Consider the following 15,573-nt stretch of genomic DNA (forward strand, 5'->3'; position numbering starts at 1 on the left):
GTACTTTTATAATTCTACTTTGTTCTTAAGCCATACAACTCCTGTCAGGCACCATGCCCAGTGGTAATGTGTCTGTGTGTAGAAGGGCGTGATTTGAGGAGTGCCCTGTAGCAAGTATGTTGCAGTCATGTTTTCTTAGATTAGTGCTGAAATCCTTATCAAAGCAGTAGGGCTTGTGTGGTTTTAGTTTGTCTTATGTTCCCACTGGCAAATCTCTTACAGATTAAAGATTTTCTAAGTCTAAAAGTAGTTCTGTATGTCAGCAGTCAGTGAACTACAGCCTGTGGATGGGCTGCCTATTTTTGTAAACAAAGCTTTATTGGAACACAATCTGTTGTCTATGACTGCTTTTCTACTATAGTGGTGGAGTTGAGTAGTTGTCACAGAGACACAGGGGGTTGGGACCTGCTAGTTTAGTTAGTTACTGTCTACCCTTTAGGAAAAAGTTTACTGACCCCTGCTATCTGTGACTGTATAGTCATTTTAGTATGTTGTTCAAGTTAAAGTGTGGAGATATTATATAACCTTGAGTATGTTCTATAACCTTTTATTTCCCTTCTTTGTAGAGGGGCTAAATCCAATAGATTTTGTAAAAGTGCCCTGGAATTACATATAGCCCAAAATATATTTGAATGCCTCTTTAGACATAATCTCCTGTATATGTCTTTTCTAAGATATGATTGTGGGTTATTGTCTCATATTGGAAATTAATATTCAAGGAGCTCATGAATATTCTGTTTCTCATTCACATTGATATATGTTAAGGGAAATTTAAGATCAATCTTATGTCTCAGGTTCTTAGTTATATATTCTGTCTTGTGACACAGGTTTTTTTTGTTTGTTTTTTACAAATGACACTAATCAGAAACTTGGATTCAGTCTTTTTTATTAAAATTTAACTGGTTTTATTTTTCAGCATTTATCACATTAAATACCATGGTAACTAATACTTCCTTCTCTCTAGATAGTTTGTTACATGTGGTTTCCTTCTGGTCTTTTGTTAACACTAGTGAGAAGTTTAATCAAAGACTGAGAATTACAATTTTAAACCAGGAATTGAGGGTAGGATATTCTGCCTTTTGCGGTGTGTTGACATTAAATCCTGATAAAGGCATATAGCTCGACAGATGTTTGAGCCTTGTAGCATTATAATGTCTAATTCTGCAGAACAATTTTAATAGATGGATATCAGACAACATTGACAGCAGACTCTTAGCACAGAACCAGTGGTGAAAATAGATCAAGAGATGAGTTTGTCCTGCAGGTTCAGAAGAGCTTAGATGGAAGTTGTCTGGCCATCACAGGTGGTTAAAGAGAAGTTTTACTTTCAAAGACTGTATCAGGGAAGAGATACAGCTGATGCATTTGGAATCTGGCCCTTGACTTTTTATTCAGAGCCCAGTCCTGCTGTCCCATTGGGTTCCTGATTCCCACTCCTACCTCAAGGCCCTGGCCTTGGTGCCCTTACTCAGCCAGGCCTAGTTGACTGACTGGCCTACCTGCTGGGTGAGCTCATTTAGCTGGCTCTTCCTTTTACTCAGAAACCTCACATTAAGATTTAATATATAATTTTGGGGAATATAATCTGTTTTTAACTCATGTAAAACTGCATTGCAAGCATATTAGTAATGAATAGGAGAAGTGTGGCTCATAGGGAGAGAGGGTTAGACAGTGGGAGGCCCCAGAGAAGGCTACAACCAGAGAGAACAAGGTCTCAGAAAAAGAAGAGAAAGCTATGGAAGTGGGAAGAGGAGGGAGTGTGGCTAATGCCAGTACTGTTGATTCTCACCTGTAATCTCTTTTGCCCTACTGAGATTCTGTGTGCACAAAGACAGATAGAAGTTAGACTTGCCTCAGCTATTGATGCTCGCACATGAGTAACTGCTCAGATACAAATACTTCCAAAGAGAAAGATGCGGGTTATTAATGGGGGAGGGGTGACCAAACAATATGATTGTGTATATAGAAAAATACCTACAGAGAGATCAAGTTGATATCAACAATGTTTTTCCCCTAATGTTGGAGTTATGGCCAATTTTTTTCAACCCATCATCCTATTGTGTAGTTTCTAATGTTACTATGGTGAAAAAGAAACAACAAAAACCAGCAATTATCTAAAAGATCAGAGCCTGCTTAATTAGTGATTCCTTAGAATCTTGAGTTTCTGCCACAGGAGTGAAGCCGACCTGGTCCTCTAGCATTCTAGAGGTAACATAACTGAATTTCTGTGGATTCAGGAGTTTCACAGGAATTCAGTTATGTGGGTAAACCCACACAATCCTCCCATCCCAATACCAGCTTTTATCTCTAGGGATAGGTCTTATTCCAAGTGTTGAGAGGTAAAGCATAGAGGGAAAAGTGCTTCCTTGCTCACCACAGAGGAGTCCTTGCTAGATGCTCCCAGGCAGGGAGATATTTGGGGGATTCTGATTTGTGTGTGAAAAGGACCAAGGGCTGTGCTTAGGGTATAAATCCAATGATACAGGCAAGCTCTAAATTCAAAGGCTCTCTGCCCTTCAGGGCCAAAACAACTTTGAATCAGACCATGCAACACTGGAGTGGATTGCTGGGTGTCCCTGGGTGGCATTTAATGCAGCCTGTAATAGTTCAGCTTCCAGAGTGAGTGCTCTCCTCTTACCATGAAGACCTTGGCCTACTCTGTTCCTGAAAAGCATCCAGCCACTGGGACATTCTCATTTGTTCTATTGAAATAATGTTTTCATTTAGACTCACTTGAGTCTGTATGTAGCCAAAAATTAGCTCCGACTTAGTCATCTGGTATAGTATATAATAGTACAGAGAGTATGATGCCCATCAGATGACATTTTAGTGCATTTTAAAAATTAATTTTATTGGTACATTTTAGGTATACAATATATTGACATTCATCATTAGAAATTTGCACCTTTACATAATCTCTCTTGGTTCTTATTTTTTCCCCCATTCCCTTGCCCTCCCTTCAACCCCTCCATCCCTCCCTATTTACAGAGACTTTGTTTCCAGTTTTTCATTTTCTCATATTAATTCCATTCCCTTCTTTCCTTTCCCCTACCCCTCCCACTTCCCTATCCCCTTTGCCTCTTTTCTTCCTGTTTCACATTATCTATTATACCTTTTAGTCCTTATTTACACCTCCAGTTTCTCACACTAGAGAAACTATTCGATATTTACCCATGTGTGTCCTATTTATTTCACTTAAGAGTATTGCCTCAGCGTGCATCCATTTAGCTATAAATGTCTCTAATTTCTTGGTTTTTATGGCTAAGTAGTACTCGTTTTATTAAAAAAACTGCATTTCTTTATCCAGTCTCCAGTTGATGGGCAATTAGGCTGCTTCCAAGTTTTAGCTATTACAAACTGTGCTGCTATGAACATGGGTGAACATGTATCACTGTGGTATGATTCTTTTAATTCTTTGGGGAAGATTCCCAGCAGGGGGATAGCTGGGTCGAATGGGACCTCTAAGCCTAGTTCTTTGAGGTATCTCCATACTGATTTCCACAGTGGCTGCACCAGTCTACACTCCCATCAACAGTGGAGCAGTTTTCCTCTTTCCCCACAGCCCCACCACCATTTGTTATTGGTTGATTTCATGATAGCAGCCATTCTTTCTGGAGTGAGGTGGAATCTTAGCTTTGTTTTCATTTGCATCTCTCCGATGACCGTTTATGCTGAACGTTTTTTCATATGTTTATTTGCTATTTCTACTTCTTTATCTGAGAAGTGTCTGTTCATTTCAGATGCCCATTTTTGGACTGGCTCTTTAAATTTGGGAGGTCCGATTTTTTTAAAGTTCTTTATGTATTCTAGATAGTAGACTTTTGTTCGAGGAACAGCAGGTGAAAATTTTTTCCCACACTGTGTGTTGTCTCTTCACATTGTTGGTGGTTTTTCTTGCTGTGCAGAAGCTTTTTAATAAAAAAAGATCCCACTTGTTGATTGTTTGTGCTAGTTCATGGGCAACTGAGATTTTGTTCATAAAGTCTTCTTACACCAATGTCTTCAAGAGTTCTACCTAACCTCTGTTCCAGCCTGTTCTGTGCTTCTATTTTAATATTTAGGTCTTTAATCCATTTTGATTTTAGCTTAGTGCATGGTGATAGATATATGTCTAGTTTTAATCTTTGGCAAGTTGAAACCCAATTTTTCCAGCACCATTTATTGAACAGGTTATCTTTCATCCAGTGAGCGTGTTTGGCTCCTTTGTCAAAGATGAGGTGGCTGAGTGTGTCTGGAGTTGTTTCTGCATCTTCTAATCTGTTCCACTGGTCCTCAGATCTGTTTCTTTGCCAGTACGATGCTGTTTTTAATCACAGTAGATTTGTAGGATAGTTTCAAGTTGGGAGTTGTGATACCCCCTGCCATGTCTCTGTTGTCTAGAATTGCTTTCGCTATTCTAGATCTCTACTTGTTCCAAATGAATTTTTGGATTATTTTCTCAAGATCCGTGAAGTATGCTGCTGGGATTTCAATTAGGATTGCATCTATATAGCAATTTTGGAAGTATGGCCATTTTCATATATTGATACTTCCTACCCAGGAGCAAGGGATATCTTTCCATTTTCTAATATCATCTTCAGTGTCTCTTTTCAGAGTACTATCATTTTCAGAGAAGAGGCCTTTAATTTCTTTTGTTAGGTTGAGTCCTAGGTATTTCAATTTTTTTGGATGCTATTGTGGAAGGAATTGTTGGCCCTATTTTTCTCTCAGTGAGTCTGTTGTTCATGTAGAGGAAAGCTATTGATTTTTGTGTGTTGACCTTGTATCCAGCTATTTTACTGAATTAGGTTATTAAGTCTAGAAGATTTTGGTGGAGTTCTTGGAGTCTTCTACGTAGAGTATCATATCATCTGCAAATAATGACAACTTTGACTTGTTTTTTTTCTTATCTTTATTCCTTTTGTTTCTTTCTCTTGTCTAATTGCTGTGGCTAATGTTTCCAAGAGTATATTGAAGACGAGTGATGATAGTGGACATCCTTGACTTGTTCCTGATAATTAGTGTGAAGGATTTCAGTTTTTGACCATTTAGTATGATACTGGCTGTTGGTTTTTCATAGATGGTTTTTATCAGATTGAGGTAGAGACCGTCTATTCCAATTTTTTGTAGGCTGTTTATCATAAATGCATGTTGGATTTCGTCAAATGCTTTTTCTGCATCTATTGAGATGATCATATGGTTTTGGTCCTTGGCTCTATTAATATAGTGTATTGCATTGATTGATTTGTGTATGTTGAACCATCCCTGGATCCCTGGGAAGAATCCCACTTGATCAGGGTGTATGATCTTCTTGATGGTATTCTGCATTCTATTTGCCAGTATCTTATTAAGGATTTTTGCATCTGTGTTCATTAGTGAGACTGGCCTGTAGTTCTCCTTTTCAGTTGGGTCTTTCTCTGCTTTGGAGATCAAGGTGATTCTTGCTTCCAGGAGTGAATTTGGGAGTATTGCTTCCCTTTCAATTTCACTGAAGAGTTTAAACAGTAGTGGCAGTAATTCCTTTCTAAATGTCTTTAGAATTCAGCAGTGAAGCCATCAGGACCCGGGCTTTTCTTAGTTGATAAGTTTTTAATTACATTTTCAATCTCATTGATTGATATTGGGTTGTTTAGGCTTTTTAGGTCTTCTTTGTTCAACTTTGGTAATTCATAGGTATCTAGGAATCTGTCTGTTTCTTCTGTGTTTTCCATCTTATTGACGTATAGGTTCTTAAAGTAGGTATTGATGATCCTTTGGATTTCTGCTGGGTCCATTGTAATTTTATCCTTTTCATTCCTAATTGCATGGATTTGGGCCTTTTCTTTCCATTTTGTGATAAAGTTGGCTAAGGGTTTGTCAATTTTGTTGATTCTTTTGAAGAACCAACTCTTGGCTTCATTAATTTTTTGTATGGTTCTCTTAGTCTCCATTGCATTGATTTCTGCTCTGATCTTTATAATTTCCTCCCTTGTATGAGCTTTGGGTTTGTCCTGCTCTTCTTCTAGAAGCTTGAAGTTCAGCATTGGGTTGTTTAATTGGGCTCGCTCTGTTTTCCTAATATGTGTATTCATATTCATATGCTATGAATTTCCCTCAAAAGACTGCTTTCATTGTGTCCCATAGATTCTGATATGTTGCATTGTCTTTGTCATTTAATTGAAGGAACTGTCTGATTTCTTCTTTAACTTTCTCTGTGACCCATTGGTTATTCAGAAATGTGTTGTTCAATTTCCATGTGTTTATGAAATTTTTGTGGTTTCTTTTGCTATGGATCTCCAATTTCATCACACTATGGTCTGATAATATACAGGGGATAACTTCAGTTCCTTTGCACTTACTTAAACATGTTCTCTGCACGAGTATGTGGTCCATTTTGGAGAACAACCCATGTGCAGCTGAAAAGAAAGTGTATTCTGATTTTGTAGGGTGGAACACTCTGCAAACATCTGTCAAGTTCATTTGTTCATGAGTTAGATTGAGTTCTAGTATTTCATTGCTTATTTTTTGTCTGGTTGATCTATTTGTGAGACTGGGGTATTGAGGTTCCCCTACTACTCTTGTATTAGTGCTTATTTGATTTTTCATGCCCATTAATATTTGTTTTATATAGTTGGGCGCACTACTGTTTGGTGCATATATATTTATGATTGTCATCTCTTCCTCTTGGATTGTTCCCTTTACAAGGATGTAGTGTCCTTCTTTGTCTCTCTTAATCGGTGTTGGTTTGAAATCCACTTGATCTGCAAAGAGGATAGCTACTCTTGTTTTTTTTTTTTTTGGGTTCCTGTCGCATGGAGTATTGTTTTCCACCCTTTAACTTTCAGTCTGAGTTTCTTTTTGAATTAAGTGTTTCGTGTATGCAGAATATTGTTGGATCTTGCTTCTTGACCCATTCTGCCAGTCTATTTCTTTTGCTTGGTGAATTGAGACCATTAACGTTGATCGTTATAACTGGTACATATTGATTTATCATTGTCATGACTTTTTCTTTTTGTTGGATTCTCCCCCTTTACATTTAATTTCGTGTCGCGCCCGATGAGTTCATTCTGTTGTGCTTCCAGGGGTTGTGATCCTCATTGTCTTTTCCTAGGATATTGTCTAAAATTTTTTTGAGTGCTGGTTTGGTATTCATGAAGTTCGTAAGGTGCTCTTTATCTTATTTCTCCATCAATTTTGAAAGATAGTTTTGCAGGATACATCAATCTGGGTTGGAGGCTGTTTTCCTTTAGGGCTTGGAATAATAAATCACTCCAAGCTCTTCTTGCCTTGAGGGTTTGTGTTGAGAAGTCTGCTGTGATTCTGATGGGCTTTCCTTTGTATGTGATTTGTTTCTTTTAACTGCTTGTAGAATTTTATTCTTCTGTTGGGTTTCTGGAATCTTAACAATTATATGCCTATGTGTAGTTTTTTTTGATCAAGGCTAGTTGGAGTTCTATATGCCTCTCTTATCTCTATGTCAAGTTCTTTTCCCTTGCTTGCAAAGTTTTTTGCCATCACTTCTGTGAACAGTTTTTTTGTGTCGTCCACCCTTTTTCCTGTTTCTTCATTGACTCTGATCAGTCTTATGTTGTTCTTCTTTGCGTCGTCTAGCAGCTGCTGGATTGATTCCTCATGGTCCCTTACTATTTTAAAGAAATTTTTCTTTTCCTGCTCTCCAATTCCAATCTCATCTTCTATTTCTGAAATTCTGTCCTCACATTGGCTCATTCTGCTATGTAAACTTTCAATGGAGTTTTTAATCTCCTGGAAATCTGTTTGCACCTGTTTTATGAATTCTATCATGTTCCTCAGCTCCTCTATTTTTTTAATCCCTGTCCTCTCTAGATTTATTAATCATGTCTTGGACTATGGGGACAATCTCTGCAGTTATTTGAGAAATTATTTCTGATTTCATTTTTTCCAAATCCTCTTTTGTTTCCAGTTCAGGGAGTCCAGGTGGTTGAGTATCAGATTTTTTCCATCTCGTTTCCCTTTAGGTGATCTGGAAGTCTGGTTTCCAGACTTGTTTACATGTCTTTTCATTTCACCTGGGGCCAGTGGGAGGGATATGTGCTGCTGGTGCCCACGCGGCAAACCTCTATGCTCTGGGTGGTGGTATGGCAGCCTGGAATATTCACCTCCTCTGTGCTGGGGGCAGTTCTGTTCTTTGGTGCTGGGCTAGTGCATTTTCAGTAAACAAAGTAGAGCACTTCCTTGTAATTAGCATATGTAATTTTGAGCAGGAATCAGTATTTTGCACAAGTGAAAACTGACACTAAGGAAATATAGTTAAAAATCAAACATACAAATCTTAAATTGAATTAGATAAGATTAATCAGTTATCACCTTGGAAACATATGTACAGCAGAATTTTAAGTATATAACATCACAAGTCCTAACAATTGTAAGGGGCTCTCTAATTGAACTCACCCCTTGTGAGTTCAAAGTAAATAGATAAAAGATTTATGTCTGTGTTGTGAAAACATCTTTAATAATAATTACCTAAAAGACCACAAGATGGCAGAGTTTCATAAGAAGCAGCCCTTTTAGGAGTAATTTGATAGAAAAAAACTAAAGTCGGGCTTATTAAAATACGAGGATGTTTTGAAAATACTAAGAAGAGTTAACTCAAAATACAGTAATTAAAAGGCAAATAATTTACTGATTTTTAAAAATCAAATTAGTTTCTTGAGGATTGCTTTCATTATTCTTCAGTAAAGGAGTAAGACAGTGTCCAGAGGGACTCCAAACTGCACAATTTTTATCCTAAAACTTCATTTTATTCATTCCAACAACATGAGAAAAATAAATCAGAAGGTATTCATAAAGCAGGTACCAGAATACATGCATGAGTCAGCAGTGAGACAGAGTGGCTGTCAAGATCTTCTGATTCTTTGGCAGTTTTCAGGGTTTATCCTGATGAAGGCACTGAGTCATCAAGAAAAGTATAAAGTATTCAGTACATAATATTTTCTAAAATCGGTAACTGTAAAATTCTTAGAATTGTATTGAAAAGAACTTCAACCTACTTTTTAGATATCTCAGATACCTCTTTTGCCTTCTGGGTTGCAGAATGCCAGGCTGTTTTTTTTTTCTTTTTTAGAGTAGGAAAAATTTATTGGGAGAAAGAAAGCTTCTGCCTAAGAGAGACAGAAGGGGGACCTGAAAGTGGGTTACCCCTGGGCTGTTCTTAATAAACACTTGTCTTGGCTGGACATAAGCTGGTGACCAATGCTGTCAACAGAGGAGATGATGGCTTTACAAATCAAGAGCTTATTTGTATTTCCTGTGAATGGTTAAGCATTTGCTCTATCTTTTCCTTGCTCAACAAATGTTGATTGAATACTTTTTATAAGATGTGTTATTATTTAAAATACTTATTGAATCTTTAAATCTTAGCAGATTATTCTAGATCACTTAATAAACTTTTCTTTTGCTTGTCTGTCATTTAGAATTAAACCAGAATAAAATATTTTATTGCTTGACATAAGGTAAGAAGCCAGTGGAAGTGGTTTAAATTTTGAGGAGTATGAAACTGGACTCACTGTCATCAAATTCATCTGTGCTTTCAGGTGATACCTAAACTTGGAGCTAATTAATCTTGTGTCCAGTACTTGCTTGAATTATAGTTAATGACCATTTTACAAGCTATAAAGGTCAAAACAGACGACTAAATCATTATGGGGAAGCATGTCCCCAGCAAGTCCCCATGTAAATGAGCTTTGACATTAATGAGCAGGTTCATCTCTATAATTTCTATGTGACTTAGAATGTAAACAATTCCAAACTAAGATTGTGTCTCTTCATTTATTTTTATGTTTGTCATCAAATAGAGGTCCAGAGAATAGTAAGCATGAAAGGATGTACAGTGTACTTGAAGACAAATGAAATTTAACTTGTTTATAATGAAGTAACCAGGAAAACCTGTCTAATACTACATGTTATGTTTGGGGTGGGTAGGAGTAGAGTAGTAAGAACTTGACTACAAAAAATACGGAGACATTTGAAATGGTAGTATTCACTAAGTAGTCATATAGCCTTATCTAAAAATTGATAAAGGCCTAAGCTGTTTCATTTTTAATGGATGCCATATGATTACACATTGAAGGGTACATAATTATTAGTTGAGGGGAACCAAAAAAAATTATGATGGAAGAAAGGACTAGCAAAACAGTTTCACCAGACTTCTATTCAGATCCCAAACTCTTAAGAAGTTTAACTCATATTAGATATGACTTTGACTATGTCTTATTGTTTTCCAGTGCTGTAAAATTTGTATTGTTTGTTAAGAGTCATTTGGGTAAACGTTTGTGGGAACTTACGTAGAAGGAACAGTTGGCAGACTGAAGTTACAGCTAACAAAAGGGATTCAAATATCTTTGGTCCTTATTACAGTAATATTTTATTCTTTCCCTTTTGATTGCAGCATCTTCACAATTATTTCACAGTGACCCTTGGAATTCCTGCTTGGTGTTCTTATGTCTTTTTCATCGTTGCCACTTTGGTTTTTGGCCTTTTCATGGGTCTGGTAAGAAATAATATTGATCTTTTTTCTTCTTTTTAATGTCTTTTTTTAAGTAAAGTGGATTTCACATTAAATTGAAATGCAACCAAGAAAGAAAAAAAATGCTTAAACATTCTCTATGTGTAATCTAAGCATTTATATAGCATGTGCCTGTTTGAAAAGTGGTAGTGGTAGTGTGAAATAAAATGGAAAATTGATTTATTGTCCTTTAATCCTGTTTCTTAAATATTCTCAAAGATGTGTGTTTCCCAGAATATATGCAGTAGTGGAAGAAGAAATAGAGAGCCTGTTTAAGTTGATAGTCAGTTTCCAAGACAACGCAGTCAGCTGCAAGTCCACACATTGCCTGCTTGATTAGAACACAGTGGTGATAAGGCTGCAGCTGTGAATTTGTTCCTTGGGTAGATGAAAGATTATTTTTTTCTTGTTTCCATCCATCAGTTGAACCTCTAATCCTGACCAGCTAACTGGTTTTCCTGAGGTGGATTTTGTAAGATAATGTAGATAAAAGAAGACAGTTATCACTGTGGAAAAATATTAGATTCAAAGCAATTCACCATATCTTTTTTTGAGCATGAAAATCAGGATCTAGTAGGTATCTGTGCATTTTATCCCTAGGTGTTTCAGATGAGAATTGAAATAATACTTTTATTTACTTAGTGATGTAGGCAACTATAACTGGTTTGGTTGGTAGCTGGGTATAGTAGTGCACACTGTAGTCCCAAAACTGTGGGATGTTAAACTCTAATTAAGCAATTGTTAAAAGCCTTTATGTTGTATAATAATTAATTACATAACTCCTAAACACTCTGCACTGGGAATAATTAATGATTACAAAAATTTATCTAAAAGAATAAACTTTTAGGTAAAATTATCTACATCTTGTAATGAAATTTAGTTCTCTAGCAAGTACTTTGTAAAAAGAAGCTTAAAATGTTAGCAGGTGACTTGATAGGAAGTCATAACTTGATATGACAAAGAACTCTAAGAAGCCAAGGAAGTTTGATTTTCTTTTTCTATGATGATGCTTTCTTCTTGTCATGGCTTGTGTTTGAGATATGGCTGCTGATGTTAATTTCAGGGATGGAGATGAAACTTAGCTGCCAATGTTAATTAGATCCCAGGTGTGTCCTGTTCTACTGTACTAATCATATTCCTAATTAACATAGTTCCCACTGCCCTGATTTAAAGGGATTTGATTTGACTTTGGCTATAAATAGAGTATAATCATCAGTGCTTCTCCCATCCATTGTTTAGCACTAGATTTTTCTAACAGTGTGTTTTGGGGCCATATGCTTGTGAGGCTTTTTCAGGGGGAATGTATTAGATGCTTGGTGAGTCAGAGATAGAAACAGGTTATATAGGTTGAAGGGGAACCTATTGAAAAATGAGTAAAAACTGCCTAAAGAAAGAAGAGAGTTGATTCCAGACTGTCCAAGTGATTAAGTGGGGTGCACTATCATTCCTTTATAAGAAATTGGGAAAATAACTTTATTTTACAAAATAATCTATTAATATATTTCCAAAAATAATAAATACATATCTCTGTTCAAAATGCCTTTCCTACAATTGTAAAGTATGTACACTTTTTACCTTAAGGAGTCTTTAGTTTCTTATGTACTTTTATACGCTTACTTTTGTGAATTAGTTATATATTATAGTTAGAAACAGCACAGTATTCACCTCCTTTTAAACCATCTATTCCAGAATGGCATTTTCATTAACTTCAGTGATTATAGAAGAAGTGTTTATGAATTATTTTAACATCTTAGCCACCCAGAGAATGATGTTGGGGTAGTTCCCTAGAGAAAAGGACTTCAATGGACAAAGCTGCATGGGGCAGGCCCTGAATGGCTCACAGGAGTGGCTGGCCCATGTCCTGCCCAGACTCCCTGAGGGATGACACATCTGTAGGGAAGCTAAGATCAAGGAGTTTTCTTTTCCTTTTTTTAAAAATTTTTGTAGTCTCGCCAACTGAGTCAAAATTAAATAAGTAGTTCACATAGAATAAATGTGAGATGAAATTGCTGAGCATGTGATTTCCCAAAATAGAAGAGTAGAAATTGGCCTAGTATTTGAAAGAAAGCACCTTTGGGATACTCAGTTTGATTCCCCTTAGGAGAGACCCTGCAGACAACAGATGTTTCATAATTACTTGCCATTCTGTGTCGCAGAGTTGGAATTAGAGGTGAGAGCTTCAGGTGTGGGGTTTGGTGGTCTGTGACACCTTTACCATCAACTGGGACTCAAAGCCAAGCCCAGTTTTGTAAATATGTGGAGGTTGGTCCTGGTGACTTTTGAGATTTTCCTTCCCCCTCTAAGTCTTCATGGAGTTTAACTTACATAGTGGCCAGAAGGGCAGAATGTTTCCCTTAAGATGTATTCTTGTTAAAGTTCTTTCATTGTTTTGCATAAGCTTGACTAAGTGTCTATTCTTTCTTTTCCTAAATTTTGAAAGATGGGAAACTAAAACAAATCTACTTTAATTTTTGTTTGTTTTCTTGACTGAGCCTAGTATTGTTGAAACATTTTTACTAATTTTGTTAAAACAAAGTGCTCGGTTTTAGAATCAAGTATGTATTTTACATTTTCAGCCAACATGAGAGAGATCCTTAGTGACAATCTAAAGATCACCCAGGCAGCTTCACTGTCTCCCATCAGTGACTGTGCCCTGGAGCTGGAAGGCAGGAAAGTTCCAGACAACCAGAAGAGCCCTGGAGAACGCAGACAGTGATCCAGTGGCTTAGGTCTAATGACTTTTCAGCTCAAATTGCTCAGTCACAGGAAAAGGAGAGCCCAGGCTTGCTTATGCCTCTGTTATCTGGTTTCTGTTTTGTTGATATGTGTAGAGGCACTGTCTACATTTTGGTACTTGAGTATATTCTTTTTCTAGATACTACTGGCCAGTTCCTATCTCCTCTAGAATTAGAAGTATGGATGCCACCTTCCTTGAAACTCCATCTGCTCTCCTTGTCCACCTATGTGGGTAGAAAGTGAAACCTGAAAAGGTTATAATAGGAAGACACCATTCCCCTGTAGACTCTGATTCTAAACAGTGCCATGTTGAGGTAGCTTAGTTCCCCATTCAAAGGGAGTGGTTCTTTAGATCAGAAAATAGATCTTGAACTGAGAGAATCTAATGAAAAGATGAGAGGGTTTCCCTCCCAGTTTCCAAGAAGAAAGACATATACAGAACAGTGCACCATTAGACATAAAAAAACTATAGCCATAGTCTGGTCCAGTCTCATCGTTTTGAGTGATGCTGCAAGCTGGAAAGCAGTTGACTTGTCTGAAGTCATGCTGCTAATGCAAGACAAGGGTGACGCAGGTGTCCTGTGAATCCCTTTTGGGCCTAAGAACCCAGCCAGCCTCTTGAGAGCCCGTGTATATCATGGGTGCAACTTATTCGCTCCTAGCCTTTGTGGGAAAATGCTGTACTTCTTGTTGGTGGAAGGTGTTTCTTCTACCCTTGTAATGTGTCAGGACCAAAACTTCATTGAACATGAATCCCTTTCTACTATAAAAATTGTCTTTATCAAGCTTCTTAAGGACAGGATCAGTCCAGTCCATGTTCTCTATCAAGGACCAGCTGGCACCATATTGAGCAAACTAAAGTCTCATCCCTCCCCTGGTGAAATTAGAACAAGACAAAGGGAACAAATCAAAAACAAAAACAAAAACACACACATACATTATGCCCTATGAATAGCTAGCTTGTAAATACTTCCTTGTCTCATTAGAAATGTTTTCTTTGCTGCTCAAATCAATTTAATGGTGTCTTATTTACTTTTCTTATTACTGGGAAAAAATATCCAGCACCCACAAGTGAGGTGAGGAAAGGTTTATTTTGGCTCACAGTTTGTAGAGGTTTCAATCCATAGTCAGCTGGCCCCAACACAGGGTGGCATGGCAGAGGAGAAATGGTCCACATCAGGCCAGGCAGAAGACAGCCAGCCTTCCTTCTACTTTCCCTTTTAGTCCATCCAGTCTATAAGCCTATTGGTTGGTGTCTCCCACACCCAGGATGGGCCTTTCCATCATGTATACCTAGAACTGTTCTAAACCAATCAGTGGACTAATCTAGATATCACAAACTCTTAATCCAGTATAATACACCCATGATCAAATCACCTCCCAAATGCCACACCTATGAGGCTTTGAAGGGGCATCTAGATATAAGCCACAGCAAATAGCTTGGAGCTTGTTGTTCCTTAACATATGGAACAACATCCCATCCTCTCACCTGTGAATATCCTCAACCTGACCTTTAGGGCATTCTCTGGATACCAGAACCTTGGAGATCCCACCTGGGGCAGCTTAAGAGTAGGCAGGCAGTGGGGTTTTGCATAATTTCTCCTGACAAGGGCAAAGCTTTACTGCCTCCTCCTCCTTCAGGGGAATTCTTGATCCTTTGTCACCCCATAGTGGGATGTAATCTCTTAATCTCTCAAGCATCAAAATGCTTTATTCATTGTTTGTGTGAGACCCTTGTCCTGTGTTGCTTTATAATTAAACTAGCTTTTTTTTCTTTCAATACCTCCCTCTCAGATGTTAACATGATAGCTTGAATCTAATGAACCAAATAATAAGTAAAGTAATAAGTGAATATATACATAGTTCCTGAATACAAAGTAGGACATTCATTTGATGTTTATAATTTAATCAAAGCAATTATGATGTTGACTTAAAATTTCAGAGTACCTATAAAACGTAGTATATTTAGTAGTATTTTTATATTTACAGATGGGGCACTTACTCAAAGAGAAGTCATAGGTCAAGTGTTTGCTAGGTACCAGAAATTTTGTTTGTTTGTTTTAAGACAGGGTCCCTCTATGTAGTTCAGGCTGATCTCGAGCTGAGGCAGTCCTCCAGCCTCAGCCTCTCAAATGCTGGGATTATAAGGGTATACCACCATGCCAGGTGGTACAAAAAGAAATATATCACTTTCTAAACATGCAGCTTCTTCCATTGTTTGATGGCTGTCTTGTGTGGTGCCCAATCCCAGATGGAGAGCATAGCTCCAAGTGACTCTGCTTTGTTGGGACAAAGACTTCAGTTTGCTCAATACGGTGCTGGCTGGTCCCTGACAG

The 15,573-nt window shown here is 37.5% G+C and overlaps 1 protein-coding gene across 1 annotated transcript in view; it reads left to right on the forward strand.

Annotated features, from left to right (window-relative positions):
- Tmx4 (thioredoxin related transmembrane protein 4) overlaps positions 1 to 15,573 on the forward strand; it is a 48,825-nt gene that overhangs the window by 27,147 nt on the left and 6,105 nt on the right. The window contains exon 6 of the mRNA XM_004840808.3: positions 10,385 to 10,486. Coding sequence (XP_004840865.1) covers positions 10,385 to 10,486 — 102 coding nt within the window. The remainder of the gene's footprint in view (positions 1 to 10,384; positions 10,487 to 15,573) is intronic.

This window comes from Heterocephalus glaber, unplaced genomic scaffold, assembly GCF_053883595.1.
Source record: "Heterocephalus glaber isolate CG9 unplaced genomic scaffold, H.glaber_assembly_v1.0 deba00001532, whole genome shotgun sequence".
Taxonomy (NCBI): Eukaryota; Metazoa; Chordata; class Mammalia; order Rodentia; family Bathyergidae; genus Heterocephalus; species Heterocephalus glaber.